The following is an 18,434-nucleotide window of genomic DNA, read 5'->3' as shown; positions in this document are numbered from 1 at the left end:
TATGTTGTAGCCGTTTTTATTGTTTCTTTTAAACAGCTTCCAATTCGTGCTTTATCACAATTCGATAACAGACACTGTTAAGGTTGCAGAAAACCTTTCGAGATCCAGCTTCTTGTATAGACAAATCTTGCAAAGGACATTCTAAGAAAATTTAGCTGGGGCATGCGATCGGCTTGGTATACGATGAGCTGATGAGCTCCCCAACCCTCCCCCCCCCCTACCATGTCATCAGACTATCATAGACTTGTTGAGTTGCTACCAAGAGAATACCAACAATTCATATTCTCTTGGTGGCAACTCATCGAGAAGGATTCATTTGTTGATAAGCCAACCGATTCAGTTTGAAAGATTTTCTTCTAGCGCCTGGGAAATGATACAAGCAATCACCTGAACTATCTTAAGAGTTTGAAAGTCCAGGATGAAAAAACAAACTAAGTTAGATAAAACAATAAGACATCATCTTTTAGAAACTGGTCTTTGTCTTGCATAGAGAAAGAAAACTTGAAGCGCAGACGTTGAAAAATCGGCGTAGCAACCTAAATTCGGTCAGGCGTCTTTGGCAATTTTTCTCCATTTTAACTAGGTTTCCTTTTGTCACAGGGATATTTAAACTTCATCAATAAGATTAAAAACATCGCAAAATGGCATCTGATTGGCTAATTTGCGTGCACTGATATCAGTTTATTGTTACCATCTGCTCATCCAGATGTGTCACCGCTTGAAATCATACCGCGCATGTTCATTGTTCAGTTCAGTCAATTTCATTCAGGTACGAGAAATTAAAGACAAAAATGTTGTTTTTTTGGAATATTTCTTTTCAGTGTCGCATTTTTAAAAGGTGAGCTAATTGTATTTGTTGGAATGGAGTATTTTAAACTTTCTGTTAAGTATAATTTAGCGTCAAAAGCGCTACCACATACGAGAGGATAATTCATGCATTAATATCAAACAGTCAGACAGTATTAACGAGGAAACTTTCGAAAATTTTCTCAGAACAACCTAAATAACGATCTGTTCCGTCAAAGAGATCTTTCTCTTCGAGAGGAAAGAACGAAGAAATCGTTTTTGTCCAGACTTGAAAGGAAAGAGATATCAGATATTCACCCAAAGAAGTGCAACGAATTTACTGATCACCACCCATAAATCATTACGAGTATGATAAATAGTCATCCTTTCATGATTATAGAAACATTTTACCTTTTTTTTAAGCAAACTTAAGTTTGCTAATTTTTTTTCTTTTCTCATTTTCCATTCTTTTTGTTCTTAATCGAAATTTTTTTGAAGGAGCAAGGTAGTGCAGATATCTATTAATCATTAGAGATAATTGTTAAAAAAGGTTTTTGTTTTCTCTTGACAGTACTGACTTTAAGATGCAACTCTTGTTCGTCCAAATTTTCGTGGGAACAGTGCCGAAAATTAAGTAAAACATGTCAGCCTGATAATCAATGCGGCAAGGTGTACACCAACATTGATGGGAAAGAAACATATGCAAGGGATTGTCTACCTCCGGAGTGGTGTTCAGAGGAAAACCATTATGTATATGTGCACGATCCTTCGCAGTAAGCCCTATTTAAGCAATAGTGAAAATCAGACCTGAAAAAAATTCAGGCCTGTACGGGATTTGAACCACTGACCTCTGCGATACTAGTGCAGCGCTCTACCAATTGAGCTAACAAGCCAACTGGGAGCAGGCCATCAAATTAATTCGACATAAACCCGTAGATGATAAATCAAACAACAAACATATGAAATACATATATATGAACTGCGGTTATGAAACGTATATGTGCACGATCCTTCGCAGTAAGCACTATTTAAGCAATAGTGAAAATCAGACCTGAAAAAAAAATTCAGGCCTGTACGGGATTCGAACCACTGACCTCTGCGATACTAGTGCAGCGCTCTACCAATTGAGCTAACAAGCCAACTGGGAGCAGGCCATCAAATTAAATTACTTATTGACAAATTGTTGCAGGTTCTTAATTCTAACTATATCTGCCTTTCTTGTTCTTTGCTGGCTCTACAAATTTCCTTTCGTAGTGTTTTTGTTTTCATTTGTTTACAATGAATTTTGTGTTTCTGTATAACATCTTTGGCCAGTGAAAAACACCATACAGTAACATATAAATGAATAATGCTGAGTCCAATAACATAGTGTTATATGCTGAGACCAATTGAACATCACAAGCTGATTTGGATTCTATCTTAGCATTGTCAATCTTCAGCTGGAGACTTCCTGAGGTCAGAATCGTAAAATTATGTTCTATTCTCTTAAAAATTGTTTGAGCTTGTTTAGAAATAACCCAAAGTCCACCTCGGTTTAAAGATGAAATTAGTTTTTGACTCCCTGCAACATCAAATCTTCTGCTTTACCAGCTTTCAGTATTGAAGCTGTTTGTTCAGTATGTGCTCTGGGATTATATACATTGTTCACCTTGCTATAAAGCTTGTGCAGAAAATATCCTCCAATATGTTGTAACCCTGCCATTTCTCTATCACACAGTTTAGTACGGATATTGGGATTTGGTGAATCATCCTTCTATTTGCTGTGAGCTATCAAACAATCAGCCACTTTGGTACTAAGCAATGTTGCCGCATTACTTGACAACCACACAAAAATCTTTGTTGAATTGAGGTCTATTCTTGAATAGTACTTCGAGTAGAATTGTTCTGCATTTCCAGTTTTAACCTAACGCATATACATGGATTCTACTTCTGAGAAGCCCATATTTTATTCATCCCAGTTCGTATATCTTCGTAGCTCTTCTTTTATGCTTTGAGGGTAGATTTTTCTTGCAATTATTTTATCTCGTGCTTTGATTGATAACGCTTCGAAGTCTTCAGCAGTGAATTTGGCTTCTTAAGTCGGTTGATTTCCCCGCGCTTGTTCCTCCCGTATGCTTTATTGTCTTATGTCTTTTTAATCCAGCCTTAGTCTTGCATCTATTTTGACACAACTAGCAAACAATTCCCTCTTCGTCTTGAACCTAAAAATCGAAAGACTTTCAGTAAAAAAATATGTTGTTGTACTACGACCGATGCCGTTGCTAAGGGCATCAATAACTACAAAGTTTTTGGGCGAAAATAACGTTCTAAAGGCTTCTAAAAGACTTACAGAGTCAGCTGCTTCGACAAAGTGCTCTAGTGTTCTTCCTCGTTCTCCAAAGTTTCCAATATGGCATCAAAATCGTCGCCGAAGAAAAATAAGTTGTTCATGTCCTCCATGTTGTTTTGGTTCTGTGCAGGGTCATTGATCACGTGACGTTCAAGCGAAGCTCAGGGGACAGACAATAGGCCGGCCCTCTGAAGTTTGCCGCGTTTCATAACCAGTCCCCTCTACTAACTATGGACATACTAATCTAACCGACTACGACTGTGAGCAGAAGTTGTATTTATAAGAGTCCCAAAAGGTTTTCACACGCATGTGGTACAGGTTATTCAAGATGCATGACTTTTACGTTTAAAAAATGAGGGTCGTTTAAAACGCAAGTTTGGTAAACAAGAATAGACACGCAAGATTTTTGCATATTTCACAAAATTTGTCACACAACACGTTGTCATACAAGGTCTTTAGAGCGAAGAACTTGAAAATAAGTGACATAGACCAAAAATGAAGGCATCAGTTGACAGTATAACCGATGGAATGTATTTTTTTCTCCCACTTCTTGGTCGTAGGTTTCACTTTCCTCGATGTAGGTAGTCACTTGTTTGCGTAGGACGCAAGATCATGTGTAGCGGTTTTTTTCTTTGACTATGGTTAATAATTCGTCTAATATGGCTCTTGCCCCTGGAGGGTTTTCTTCCATGTCTTTGTCCAAGTATGTTAAAAAAATAATTCTTTTAGACGACGCCAAAAAAACGGTTATCGCACCAAATTAGTGACATGAGAAAGTCAGGAGGAGGAGGAATCTTACGAGCATTATAACGCACTGCTCAATCTGTAAGAGATTTACGATCGTAAGACACAGGGATTAACAAGCTGTTAAAGTGTTCGGGTAGACCTTGTCTCTGTAAACTCTTGGTCAGTATTATAATGTCTCACTTCAAGTTCGTGCTCCAGCCGCTTCCTGCGTGCTTTATTACAGAACAGAGCACAGTCAAGGCTTCTCTATTTATTAAATAAAATTTATTATTATTATTATTATTATTCTTTTGGTTTTTCACTTAAAGCCTCATTGCAAAAACAGTGACCTACGGCTTAGTCTATCAACTAATATGTCCATGTGAGTAAACAGTTCCTTCAAACGAATAATGGCGTCTAAAAGATTTTGTGATGATTGCTTGGCTTCAGTCACAACAAGTCCGTTTCCAGTCTTCTTGATCCTCTTAAAATAAACATCAAAGCTTTGTTTCCGACATTCTTCTGCCACTCAAATCTTTGAATCAATTTGGTAGATGCGTATTAAGCGGTACATGTATTTATAATCTTCTCCATTAGTTGGAGCCGGAGCACTCTTTAAGTGAAGAAAGACAGGAAAGTGAAGTAGAAGATAAAGAATATCGAGAAGCGTAGGGTTTTAATTCTGAAAATGTCGACAGCCGATCGAAGCCTTAATGGGAAAGATCTTTGACATATTCAACAAAATTTTCTTCAGACGACAGCAATATAGCATCAACAAGAATGAAAAACTATACCGCGAGTGCACCGAGCAACCATTAGACGTCACCAGCCCAGAGTGAATTTCGCACTATTCAAGATGGCGGCCGTAGGGAATTTGAAGTGGCTGTTAGAACCTTCTTTGAAAAACGATGAAAAAATCAGATCGCTTGGTAAGACAATTTTGTTTATGCCAGATCTATTGCGAGATACTTTCAAAGAAAGGTAGCAAAATGATTTACGAAAAATTATGACTACGCTAAAAGCTGATGAAACAAGTGAAGTCATATTTTCGTGCAGTTTGCAAGCTTTTCCCACAAATAAAACAGAGTTAATAGACCACGAACTCTCCATTGATGTAGCAAAAAGTCGTTGTTCTAAAGTTGAAAGATTTATATATTGCAGATTTTGTAACCCTCAGAAACGTTATGAATCTTTACAAAAGTGCTCGGCGGGATATACTTGACCAAAGCTATGAATAGTCAGTAATTATTGAAGTTTGTAGAATGCATACGTTCACAAAAAAAGCAATAGTAATTGAAACCGAAGGACAGTGAGTTCGCAGTGGCAGCACAGCAAATTAAAGTAAGGTTTGAAGCAAATATGGTTACCGGGCGGGGTTAGGAGGAGTGAAATCCTTAAGCAAAATCAGTAACGAGTTACAACAAGAGTACGAGCTATAATGCTTATTGCTGATTAAATCAGAGATACTTTAAGAAGAGGTTGTCAGAAACAACGTTTTATTTTTCCAGAGCTACATCATTTAACAATTTAAAAAAGCACCTCTATTTTTCTGTTGTTAATTAACACAATACGCGAAAGACTATGCTGGACTAGCATCCTCTGTTGGAGGTATAAAACGGCCTGACTTCATTTCCTTTTCACGAGAACCATCCTATGTACTACTACTACGTCCCAAGCAAGAAGTTCTATCTAAATTCACTACCGACATCATTTTAAAAAAGTGGATAATAGTTGCAGACTTGACCATCAACCGTGTTTGACCTCAACCACGGTCACGTTTCAGGCTTTGAAAAAGATCATCAGAGAGACCAAGGCGCATGACAGTAACAGAATACCACTAATGCGGGTTGCTGAGCCAGCATTGCAGTCGTCACCGCTGCAGCAATTGATATCACACTCGAATGATCCAATGGCGTCTTTACAGGTAGGGTTGGTTTTCTGATCACAGTAAGAATCGGCTCCGCACGATTTGGTGAACGTTTGGATTGAGCCAAGTTTATAATAAACCTTAACACATTTGTCAGCAGCCGGAGCCACGCAGGTCGCGCTTACTTCTTTGTCTTTGCATTTATCCCATGATTCGGTGCTGGTGCAAACATAGCACTTCAAACTCCACACTGAAAAACACACGATAAGGAATGATTAGATAACAAATGGACGAGATAAAAATTTCTGCCGTCGATAACTGGCCTTGTCTTTCCCGCAAAGGAAAATAAATACAAGATTTGAAAATTTAAGTAAAGTCATTACATTTATGAAGGGCACAATTTCAATATAATTTGACCCTTTATATTTAAATAACCGTCCTTGTTTACCCATGCACTGAACGTTACTTTGATGTTTTTCTGCCCTTGCAAATTTCTTAGGAATTTTAATTTTCTGGGATCATGGTTATTGTGACACCCTTTGGAGCCCCTCTCCGTTTTCCTTTAAGATGAGGAAGGGGAGGGGGGGGTTAGAGAATATTGCATTTTAGTTGGAACTCAAGACACTGCTTGATTTCAAAAGATCGAAGAATTAAGGTGCCGTGCCGGAAATCTTAATTTAAGAACCCGTTCACCTGAAAACGTACCAAAGTGATTACACAATTTCGTTGGGAAAGGTTTGGAGATACAGGAAAGAGTAAAGTAGCTTAAAATGGTTCCATGACACTTCACCGTGACTGAGGAGTGTGATCCCCTCCCTTACCCCATCTGGGCCCATTGACAATCCTGTATAATTTGCTAATAATACATTTGACAGCTTGGATTAATCAACCGATATTTCAAAAGACGCAAGACAGATTCATACGATATTAAGCCGCTAGCAAGGATCGATATTTGTCCAGCTTCATTCAAGTGTAAACCCATTAAAAACTGATTACCATCCAAAAGAAATCCGCTGAAGATAAGGGTCGCTTGTAAGTTAATAATATGGATGGACGTGACAGATGTCACTTGCTAATTCTGAACGACCAATTTGCCCGTACGATATCGTTGAAAAATAGCTTAATAGTTGGTTTTTTTTTAAACTTTCTCTCCCATTCTGTTTTGTAATTATAATGTTGATATCTTTAAAAAATCTTAGACGGAAACTGAATAACGATTCTCAAAACTCAAAGGAAGAAAAAGGAAAGGAAAAACACGATTTTCTCTCCTTTAGGCCGCCTGCATTTTCAATGCGATATCTTGAGGACGGAGAGGTGTCTATTCATGTTCTTCACTTGTAGGAACAGTGTTAAACCAAGCGATTTTTTTAGTTTTTTTTTTACTAAGATTCGACTGACATCTATTTGAAAATATTCTTGTTCGTTGTTGTTTTCAGCGACTCATGTTATCGAAATGAAAATTTCGTACAGTGATTTAGTAACCGTCTGCTCGACATTCTCTGAGGTGAAGCATATTACAAGAGCATATTCAACCGAAATTCATTACATTTTCAAGTCTTAGCGAATATTTATTTAGATTTTAAGCGAAAGAGTAACAAAGGATAAACCATAATTTGCACGAAGCAATGCAGAAACTATGGAGCGCAAATTATTGGTTTGAGCCAGTCTCAAAATGGACAGATTTTGAACAGTAAACAACGAAAAGAGTCGTGAATCGTACACCGACCCTAAAGAATGTTATTCGTGCGCCTCGAAAATTTCCAGTGATATGCATCAATCTTAACAGCTTTTCGTTAGTCAAATTTAAACAATAAACAACAAATGTATTCAAATGAAACATTCGATGTAAAGGCGACAAGTCGAAAATAATTCAGGTTTTGACCGAAGATAAATTCAGCACGAGGCATCTGCCTTTATCGAAGCATAAGACTCTTAGAGACGAAGGTATGCCCTTGTACTGTGCGGCTGAAATTGGATTTGTCTATTCTTTCGTGGATCACTCTCTGTCAGAAGACTCGAATCAATCGTAGGGACTCAGATGTTTTCTTTCCTATAGCAACAAAGTGATATGTAACATCATTTATTCCCTGTTTTACTGGATCAGGGGTGAGTCTAACATGATTTACGCAGAAGACTTCGCCTTCCATTTCCTCGCTACAAACAGAAAGGGTGCGGCTAAAATATGCATTTTACGATGAAATCACTTACCAGCTGGAAGCGCAGCCGAGATAAGTAAGGCAGCAACGAACCACAGCTTCATCTTGAAGAGCTTGATGTTTTCTTGAGAGTCAAAAGCTGGAAAGTGGTAGCGTAGTCTCAAAGTGTCGATCAAAGTGCAATTGGGGGCCGTGAAACCTTACGCTCTTATTGAGTACTGGCAAATCTGTGCTAGACACACCCTTTGTTAGTTGCTCATGATGTAAAATCACTCTATATTGCTGTCAGTCAGTCTTAGTAACTAGGCAACGATGAAGAATTGTGTCCCTTGTTCTAAAGAGGACTAGTGACCCTGAACAAATTTAAATGTACCCCGCTCGTGATCAGAATGTTTTGCACGTGATCAGAAAGCGGCTTAGACTGGTGGTGTGATGGTGGCGTGATATTTTTGGTTGCTAGTTAATGAGTTGTTTTCAACCCTGACTCATGATTTGGGCAATCTGAAGCAGTAGCTCGATTCTAACCATCTAAGTCTTAATGTCCTCAAAACTAAATGTCTGTTTACAGGCACGAGGCACAAAATCTCTTTTCTCCATAGCGATCCTAGTCTCCTTCGCAGCCGCTCGGGCCGGAGTCACGCAACGCTCCCCGTCCCCACGCGGCTGCTTCAAACCGACATACATTCCTTTCTCTTTGTGTTGCGCTTTTGTTTGGCCGGACCAATGAAATAGTTGTCATTGTATACGCTGCACCAATCACACGAGAGGTCGTGTTTTCTTTCGCGGGAAAACCCTTGCGGCATACAACGTGCTATGGAAGAGACGCCTAAGAAGATCGTGCAAAGCAATAATAAGTGTTTTATTTGTTCATCTGTCCCTACCAGTAAAAATAAGATCTATATATTTGGTAAAACGTCCACTGATTTAGCTGGACTAATTCGATCGTCGCTGGAATTTGACGTAAATAAATACCACGAGGACAGTAATTTGTTTGTTTGCCGACGGTGTTTTCAGCAGTTAACTAAATACGAAAGAGCAGCGAAAAAACTGCGAGAAATCAAACAGGAACTGCTGTCTGCTTTTAGAAATAGAGAGCAACTGAGGGAAAAAAGACTTGGACGCGATGAAAACAGAGACGATCCGGAGACGATCAACAGTGGAGATGTGCGAGTGAGTGCTGCAAAAAGTCTTCGGTTCTCTACGGAAACTTCACATGTTTATTCCGATCCTGCCGCTTGTACTTCTTATGCTACACCGCTAGCTCAGTCCACTCCTGCTCCATCAAGCAGACAGGCATTCCTCTTTACCGGAATTTCACCCATTCAAACCAAGAATAATGCTTTTTCTGACAGTCAGGGTGATGTTCATGGCGATCCTTGCAACGTGTCCACGGGCTTCCATTTGTCAAAACCTGGATGCTCTGATAGCACCATTGTGAAGTTACATGTACATTATCCGAGTAAAAACTTGAACAAAACCCTAGTTGGCTCCCACCAGACTCTTGGTAAGGCATTAGCTCACGGAGTCCCTTCCCAAATCGCTAAGGCTGTCATGAATTGCCCAACAGTGCGAATTCATGTCGTTTCAAGTGTAATAAAAGCTGTATCAAAGGAAGTATCAGGGTTATGCGGCAAGAGCAGGCCGTCATTGCTTAGAAAAACAAGCAAGGAAGATTTGCAGAATTTTGATCTTCAAAAGTTGTGCGAAGAATGGCAAGAAAGAGCTCCAATATTTTACGCGTTCCTGTTGAACAGTGCCAGCCGACCAAAGCCGGCAAACCGTAAAAGCACTTGGTTTGGAAGTGTTGCACTTGCAGGATCGATACTCTTGAAACAAAGAAATCGTGAAATGAACGCAACTGCTGCTGTGATGGGGATTTTGCTGAAGAGCAAAGCTGCTGAGGTAAATTTGATCCCATAACGTCTATACTGTTTTTATCGGGCTGAATCGAAGTGGGTCAGTGGAATCAGAAGGAAGGGGAAGATGATATATTTTTAGAAAATTTAAATACACATGGTTGTCAGTGTAAAATTATGTAAAAAATTGTGTTTTAATTGTATCCTTGGTTCATAGTGTTTTTTGGTTTTAAACTGATAACAAAGGAAACCATAAAGATAAAATTGGAAAACAACATGAACTATTAATATCTCTGTTTTCCAATATTGTTAGATACTTTCTTACAATGTTTGTAAACACAGCACCAAATACACTGTACAAGCCAAAACAGTTTCATCTCACGAGGATAAAGTTATTTTTAAAACATTAATTTAGTCTTGCTCCTTGTGTACAGTGAATGGTTGTGTTAACAAACACTCAGTGTGCTTAGGTCATTATTAATAATATTGTTATTGGCACAATTGATTGCCTTAATTGAACTTAACAAGTTCAAACTTTATGTGGCAGTATTTTGGCCTACCTGCAAATAGCCACAGCTACATGTAATCTAGGTGGCAAGAGCAAAAAGATCTTATTTCTACACTTACATGCACTTGATGTTCTTCTATAATGGGCTACTATTTCCAGGTTCAACAAGCTCAAACTTACTAATTCCAACTCAAGCATACTTAGTAAGCTTGATGAACTGGGGAAGGATCACGATGCAGATCTAATCACTACCAGAGACCAGATTTCAGAAGAAAATACCACCCTAATGAGAGTAAAGGAGAGGATTTCAACAATTAAGGAAAACCTTGGAATGGCTGTAATCACCTCACCTGCATTGCTGGCTGCCACACGGGAGGAGCATGAATTGAAAAAGTCTTTTCATCCTGGATTTGTCATATCCTTTGACAACCTTGACTTTCAGGTTAAGAGGAGGATTATGACTAAGGATAACCAGAATCAAGACTACCACTGGGTCAACCACCAAATGGTGGAAAACCGAGTTTCTGGCAACTCCCTTGATGTCAGAAAACCTGATCCTGAAGATATTGTAAATATCCCAAACACCAGGTTTCTTCCCAATTTGTACAATCAGCATAATCAACGTTTGGACTACATAATTTTGACATCAAGAATTTTAGTATCATACTTCGAAGTCTTGAAGCCACTGCAGGATGCCTGCATATTCCACATACCACATATATACACTAGGGAGATGTCTCAGAAGTCCAAAAAGGTATGCATTTCATCATTAAATGTTAATTCTTAGGAATAAAGTAAACTTGGGAATTGTGGGGTCATTACTTTTGAAGTTCTATAAACTTTCATAAAATAATACTAATAGTATCACTGAAATGATCTTATTGCATAAATTAACCCATTTGCTGGCTGGAAAATATAAACCTGTTGTTTGTAATTTCATGCCTCTCAGTTCAAAGTGAATGCTTAATGTCTGTTGGAATGTTTTCTATTAAATACAGTTCCTAAGAAAGTGTACACTGTTAACTTTCTCTCTAAAATATTGTATTTCCAACTGATGTTTGTTTCTCCCAACAGGTTCCCCTTGGACTTATATTCAAGGATGAGAATGTTAATGAGGACATGCTGGAAATTTTGCAAATGTTCCACACCTATCTCCCCAACTCTAGTGATGCAGCCATTGGAGTGGATAGACAGCTGTTTTCAGGTGACCAGTTGACTGTGGAGAGAGCTGTTAATGTAATAGCTTCAGTGGCAAATGGACTAACACCACAGGATCACTTGGATGGGATTCACTTGCAACTTGGGGATTGGCATGCCTCAGTGAAATTGCTAAGTGTAAGTGTCCATATTGGTGTACTTGAATTACAGTCAAGTCCATTTAAAACACAATGGAGGGCCAATTATTATGATCTGGTATGCACGTCAGCAGATATGCTTCACTTCTCATTTTTTACTTACCAAATTGATGAGGGAATATACACCATAAAGGTGAACTTCTGAAATTCAGAGCTATTTGTAAATGAAGAAGCAAATATCCAGATAACTTTTGCTGAACTCTCAGAAAAAGATAATTCCCCAACAACTATTGTTTAAAGCCATGTTTTGTTCATCTTACCTAAATCTTTTATCCAACATCTGGGGTGCTTAGCTCAAAAGCTACATGTATAGTCCTCTTAATTCACCTCCCACTTTCTTTTTTTTTTTTTTTACTTAAGGAAATACTCTGTAGACTTCATTTTATCTTAAAGTGTGAATAAAATGAAGTGAACTGAACTATGGCTAAGACTGTAATAGCATGTCTTGACCATGGACAGCATTATTATTTATTTAGGTTATTTGTTTTGTTGTTTTTAGTTGATCTATTCAAGATTCTATAGTGGCTCTTCAGCTGTTGACCAGTGTACCATGTTTGCGGACTGTACAGTGATAAACAGGAGGAATGTTTGTAGTGATGTCAAGTCAGCATACAGGGCAGACAGGGATTTCCTATCAACAGTGTTGAAGTCCAGGTTATTGCTGCTGCCATGAATGTGTTGGGACTTGAGAACAAAACAGGGAAACCATCCAAGTTTGTTCTTCCTCCCAATATTGAAAACCTCCAGGAATCGAAGAAACTCAAACTGCTGCACGAGCTTGCAGCCAAGGTGGTTGATGGTTTCATTTTTCAAGACAGTAGTCATTTGGTGGACCGCATCCTGACTGCTGAAGAAAAACAGCAGGTGTTGCAACAGCAAGAGCTGACAGATGATGACAAGTTTCCATGTAGGTTTCCTGGATGTAATGCGAAATACAAATACAAGAAGAGGAGGAATACTCATGAACTTTCTCATGATCCACCATTTGTTGCTGAGGAACCTTCTGTTGAGCTTACCACTGCTATCCCTACACCATCCTTAGACAAACAACACAATGTTGATGATGTCTACAGTTATAACTGTGCTCTCATGACTGATGCCATGTTATTTTTCAATTTCCTTGACGCCATAAAGGAAGGTGACGGTGCACGAGTCATGCGGCAGTATAAATACTTTCTTCTCTACTGTAGAGCTGACGAATCAAGAAGCACCAAATATGCACTTGAGATTTTGTACCAGTTCTTCTTAGTTCATGCCTTGTTGTCAAAGAGGGACAGGGAGAGGTTTATTTGGAACCGATTTGTGAACAATCATGGTGTGAAAGGGGGAAATATCCCCCTTGACGAAGACATGGAACACAGTAACAATTTTGTTAAGCAAGGGATAAGAAATTTGGGGCCTAATTTGACAGAGTCTGCAATTTCACGAGTGTGCAAAGCAGAGAATGCAACACGCACCATTTTAGACAAACTTGATGGCAGTTTGAACAGACAAACCCACTCAGGCAAGCATCCAGAAGGTTCACCAGATAAAGACATAGAAGAACTTGTCAACAGGGCAGTTGACCTGGATGTTTTCACAGAAACTGATGGGTGACACTACCAAACGTTCAATGACTTTAAGAGGGACAGACTTGAAGACCTGGATCTATCAAGTCTGTATAAATGGATCAACAAGCACAAAAGGAATATCCAATTGGGCTCACGTGCTAGATGAATTATTTTATTGAGGAATCTTTCTTTCAAAGCCCAATCCTTTCCCCAAGGTATTCCCCAAAGTAGCAGTTTCATGGCTTTGACTTTAGATCAGTAATAATATACACTTAATGTATGGTTCCTGGGGAAACAGTTTCTGTTTTCCCGAGTCCTCTGTCTTGGGAAACATCAGAACTAAAGGGAAAACAAACTAACTAGTTTCCCAAGGGACCATACATTAACTGCTGGCTACCTCAACGTTTTCCAAAGTCACTTAGGGCTTCATTCCACTCACCCCTTCAATTAATAATATTCGATAAGATATTAGTCCAAGCCAGTCCAAGCGGCTGCGAAAGGAGACTAATAAGATCAAGATTTTATTGAAAAAAACAATATATTAGAAAGAAGAACACATGATTACTAACATTTTATAAAATTGCAAAATGCAAAGGATCTAATTTGATACAGATCCTAAATTTAGATGTTCCAGTTTCATAGACCCTGGCTTTAGGCCAGCAATGGAAATCCACAACTGTGTGTGGGTGAAAATATGAATTTCTAATGTGTGTTACCAGTAGGTGCTTGATTAACTTCAACTAAAGTGAAAATGAATGACATAATTAGATTGGCCAGAACACAAGGCCACATAATTGTTATCATCTATATGACAATACTAAGTAAAATCCTCTATTAGAATCTCTTACAAAAAAAAAAACAAACAATATTCTACAATGTTGTAAAAAACCTTTTATTTTGGGGATACGGTGGAGAGGTTTAGGGTACTGGAACAATCCAATAATTTACTAATCTTGAATAGGGTCAATTAAATGTCCACTTAATATTAATTACTTATTAATAATACATCATAACACACCAGATGTTCCAGCAAAAGCTGTAAGCAAATCATTGTCATCATCAACAATGTCTACATCAGATGAATCATTGGGTTGATTGCCAAGGAAAGAACTTGTATCCATCTGGGAAAGTGAAATGTTGTCCATGACCATTTCAAACAGTTCATCATCAAGTAAAATATCACTCCATTTGTCAAGTTGATCCTCACTAAAAACAACATTGTCGTCATCATCATCATCATCACCATTGACATCATAAGCATCATTGCTGTTGAGATTTGTGTCATGAAAAGTTTCACTAATTACTCGGACAATCTCTAGTGCATGCCTTTTATGCCAGATTTCCACTGTTCTGTAAACATCAGACATTTCAAATATGTGCTCCAGGTTATCAAGAACCTGTGAAATTTGAAGATCTCCAAATCCTAGCATAAATTGAATGTTGGTCAATGTCCTGAGATTTGCTTTTGCAGCCATGCCTACAAGATCAACCAAGAGTGACTTGTGATACTTTATCAGGCAACTTTTTACATGCTCCCTCTGTAGTGGTTGAATATCTCTTGTCCTGCCTGAACTTGTGCTACTCTTTGCATCTACAGACACAGGATATTGAAGTGAAGTTTTGCATTCTGGCAAACCGCAGTCACAGTTATTAGCGCAATTATCACAGCAGAGATGTTTCAGTAGAGGCCTCTCATTATCATTGTCAAAGTGTTCCAGAATTGCTTTTCTTCGACAATCAGTTAATTTAATAAACAACTTAATGTCTCCCTCCATGTGATTCAAAAGCATGCCATTATACAACAAAAATGAGCTACTCTGATGGCCATCACGCCCAGCTCTCCCAGTTTCTTGAACAAAGGCTTCAATATTCTTTGATGGCCCATAATGGATGATCCTGTGAACAGCTTTGCAATTGACTCCCATGCCAAATGCTATAGTCGCAACTAAGACCCTTATGATCCCATCCTCGTGCTGGAAGGAGATCAAAATGTTTTTCTTGTTTGAGGCAGGGGTGCATGAATGCAACATCTCTACTAAGGGCAATTTTTGACCAGTGCTTGTCTTCTCAATGAAAAGGTCTTTCCCTAATAGTCCTCTTAGCATTCCATAGATAATCCCACACTGTTTTATGGTCTGACAGTAGATTATGGTCCTGTCACACTTATCTTTTAATTTCCTGATGTCTTCTACAAGCCACTCAAAGAATAATTCAAGGTCACAATCTTTGTTCATCTTTGTAACTGAATAGGTAAGATTTACCTTGTTTGGACTTTCTTTAATGTCAAATGGATTCTGCATTAGGAGAACTTTTTTGATGGTGTCTTCAGTTAGCTTTGTTGCTGTTGCAGTTAATGCAACCATTGGGGTATTTGGAGCAAGGGACCGCAACTCATACAGCTTTCCATAGCAATGACGAAATGCAGCCATCTTATTGCTTTGGGATGTCCCCCTGTATAAGAAAAACCAATAACCATCAAAAATTTAAACTGCAGCAAAACAATGAAAAGGATGGTATTTGATCAATTTGCATTGCAAAGCAAGATTAAAATTTTATAAGTGGAGTGCTAAGCAGAAACTTTAAGCATGTATATATATATACAGACTCCACTTACCACTGCCTTATTACGTGGGCTTCATCGATGGCCAAAGCACATAATTTTTTGGAATACACAGAATTTCCAAGCATTGTTCTCCACCGTTCGTTTTGAATCCAAGCTTCTGGGGAGCCAAAGACAACAGAAATCTTTCCCTTTTCTATCAAAGTCGCCTCTTCTTCAGTGTAAGAGCTAATGTTCGCCGCTGTAACTCCCTTGCCTCTCAAATATTCCACTTGATCATCCACTAGAGTGAGCAAAGGCGACACAACAACACAAATGTGGCCTAGCTGACTTGATACGTGGTCGATGACTAACGGCAAAGCTTGAAAAATCAGAGATTTTCCGAAGCCAGTCGGCAAATTAACGAAAATATCCTTTTTCCTTTCAATTAACTTCGATATTGCTAATTGCTGATGCGAATTTAAAGCCTGTATGCCGAATTTTGACGCTACAAGATTGAAAGCTTCTTCGAGATCCGCCATTATCTGATACATAAAAGGAGCCAGGTGATTGGTTGAAATTTAACGCGCGAACATTCGCAAGAAAATGAAAGCCAAACATTGATTGGTTCATTTCCGAGAAAGGAATGTATGTCGGTTTGAAGCAGCCGCGTGGGGACGGGGAGCGTTGCGTGACTCCGGCCCGAGCGGCTGCGAAGGAGACTATAGCGATCCATACATTTCTCTTGATGTGCATTCAATTGAGTCAATAGTTACCAATACTTAGGCGTTCAGGTTGATGAAACACTCTCGTGGGAGGCTGACATCTCTGAAGTCATCGGTAAAGTTGCAAAAGTACTAGCTGCTCTGAGGAGGCAAAGACCGATATGTTCCCAAAGTACCCTTGTTACTATTTACAAATGATTGATTCTTCCGCATCTCGATTATTGCAGTGCTGTTTGGGGGCTGTATAGGTAATGGTCTTTGCCAAAAATTAGAGAAACGTGTATTTTACTTGCCAGTATTGAAACAAGTTGTTGGAGCCTAGTAGTTTAAAGTTACAACTGGAATGTGATTAGTACTATGTTTACCAAGTAATGCCCAGAATTATTCAGACCTTAACATTTCATGACTACCTGTAAGCTTGGCCGTCTTCTAAATTCTCTTCATAATGGTTCAGATCGATAAGCATTGATATTTAAACTTGGTAACAAGACATGTGTCTTAGCGGGGCTCCCACGCGCGCTTCGCGCGCGTGGGGCAGAGACCCATACCCATGGAATATGGTCAACCTCGTTTGGTTGTCACGTGACTGACCGAGCGTACGTACGTAGGTACGTGCGTACGTGCCTTCAGATTGCACGGGTAGGGTAGGGGAGACTATCAAAACGAAGGGAGGGGTGTCTCATGCGAGTCTTGGCAAATGCAGATCTTTTATGTTATCATTAATAATACGAACTTGGGAGCCCCGCTTTTAGGCTTGGCTAAATCTATATATTAGGCCTTTATTTGGTAGACTACAACTCCTTCTCAGTTACTTGTTTGGTTGTGGTTAATTCATCACAATATTGATATATATATATATCTTATTAGACGTTTTGTTGTATAGTATCGCTGAGTATTTTTACGAGTTGTGCCATATTTTGACGAGCCCGTAGGGCAAGTCAAAATACAAATAAACAAAAGCTTGCATACTTTTATCAAGGCTGTGCTCTAACGGCCCCCGGTCGCCTCAGGCGACTAACATTTGGTCCCGGGCGACTGAAAAAATATTCCGGTCGTCCAGCTGGGCACTCGGCCTCTTCTGCAGTATTCGCCTTTATGGTAAATCTGGCGATTGACTGCTACATTTTTACTTGGTTGATTTCTAAGCGTTACTAGCAGAAAATACTCTTTTGCGTGACACGTAGTCGAATTGTTCGCGTTGGAAGATTTTGAACTTAAACTGCCACGTTTCGTTCCACATGATTTTTCGCACGAACCCAAATAATTATTGAAACAATAGTTCCTGTCTCTTCACACGTTATAAACCGCACGGATATTGCAAAAATATGCGTTGAACACCGCGATTTTCCTTGAGATGATCAATGTCTGATTTATTTCAGTGTGTCGATGGATCTGGAAAGTGTAGTGCGTTGATCTCTATTTTAAACCAAGATTCTTTCTATACGCAAATTGGATCAATGTTACTGTAGGTAGTGTCGGCCAACATGGCGACCGACATGGCGACCGACACATGTCGGTCGACAGTCGGTCGATAGTCGGTCGATAGTCGGAAAATAATCGGTCGACCGTGTTGGTCGATAAGTCGACCAATCAATCAATCAATCAATCAATCACTTTATTTAATCACGGAATTCTTATCACTAAAAGAAAAGTGGTCTTCAAAAGAGCCGTGCTTATTAACCCTAAACATGTAGTACCTAATACTTTACAACTATGACTTAAAAACTACAATCTATTAAGAAGAAATCTTAAAGTAAGTAATTAATATTATAAAATAGAAGAATAAAAGCTATTTAAGGTAGTGGCCTGCTTAGCCTCAACTGACAGACTGTTCCATGCTGCTGCACCCCTATAACGAAAACTCTTTTTGAGGAATAAACAAGTTGTGTTGGGCGCCCCGTAAATTATGCCTGTGGCATTACCAGAAATCGGAGACATCGATCAAATTTCTTCTCCACCGAACTTTAAAAATGGCAGCCCACGATTACAAAGGATTGTATGGCATAATATAAAAAAATTCAGATATCACGCATATTA

At 38.9% G+C, this 18,434-nt stretch overlaps 2 protein-coding genes and 1 pseudogene across 3 annotated transcripts; 1 reads left to right on the top strand and 2 right to left on the bottom strand.

Moving 5' to 3' along the window:
• Positions 1 to 5,320: 5,320 nt before the first annotated feature.
• LOC111329114 (uncharacterized) lies at positions 5,321 to 8,100 on the bottom strand. Its single transcript, XM_022933727.2, has 2 exons — positions 7,917 to 8,100; positions 5,321 to 5,958 (listed from the first exon to the last, which is right to left on the bottom strand). Exons 1-2 carry the CDS (start codon positions 7,966 to 7,968, stop codon positions 5,621 to 5,623), a joined length of 390 nt encoding a protein of 129 aa, XP_022789462.2. The 5' UTR covers positions 7,969 to 8,100; the 3' UTR covers positions 5,321 to 5,620.
• A 375-nt stretch (positions 8,101 to 8,475) lies between these two features.
• Positions 8,476 to 14,122, top strand: LOC148729251 (uncharacterized; annotated as a pseudogene). Its single transcript, XR_016002263.1, has 4 exons — positions 8,476 to 9,765; positions 10,373 to 10,982; positions 11,303 to 11,563; positions 12,083 to 14,122. The product of XR_016002263.1 is annotated as an uncharacterized LOC148729251 (transcript).
• On the bottom strand, positions 13,633 to 16,928 carry LOC148729250 (uncharacterized). Its single transcript, XM_088762551.1, has 2 exons — positions 15,748 to 16,928; positions 13,633 to 15,584 (listed from the first exon to the last, which is right to left on the bottom strand). Exons 1-2 carry the CDS (start codon positions 16,224 to 16,226, stop codon positions 14,141 to 14,143), a joined length of 1,923 nt encoding a protein of 640 aa, XP_088618677.1. The 5' UTR covers positions 16,227 to 16,928; the 3' UTR covers positions 13,633 to 14,140.
• Positions 16,929 to 18,434: the final 1,506 nt, after the last annotated feature.

The sequence above is a fragment of the Stylophora pistillata genome, chromosome 6, assembly GCF_964205215.1.
Source record: "Stylophora pistillata chromosome 6, jaStyPist1.2, whole genome shotgun sequence".
NCBI lineage: Eukaryota > Metazoa > Cnidaria > Anthozoa > Scleractinia > Pocilloporidae > Stylophora > Stylophora pistillata.
The sequence above is the reverse complement of the archived record's forward strand: the minus strand, read 5'-3'. Positions and strand labels throughout refer to the sequence as shown.

Excerpts from the sequence above, each read along its gene's own strand:
- LOC111329114 (XM_022933727.2), bottom strand. The coding sequence starts at position 7,968 with ATGAAGCTGTGGTTCGTTGCTGCCTTACTTATCTCGGCTGCGCTTCCA. Across the intron at positions 5,959-7,916 it reads CTCGGCTGCGCTTCCAGCTG|TGTGGAGTTTGAAGTGCTAT; the intron begins GTAAGTGATTTC and ends TGTGTTTTTCAG.
- LOC148729250 (XM_088762551.1), bottom strand. The coding sequence starts at position 16,226 with ATGTATCAGATAATGGCGGATCTCGAAGAAGCTTTCAATCTTGTAGCG. Across the intron at positions 15,585-15,747 it reads GCCCACGTAATAAGGCAGTG|GGGGACATCCCAAAGCAATA; the intron begins GTAAGTGGAGTC and ends TTTCTTATACAG.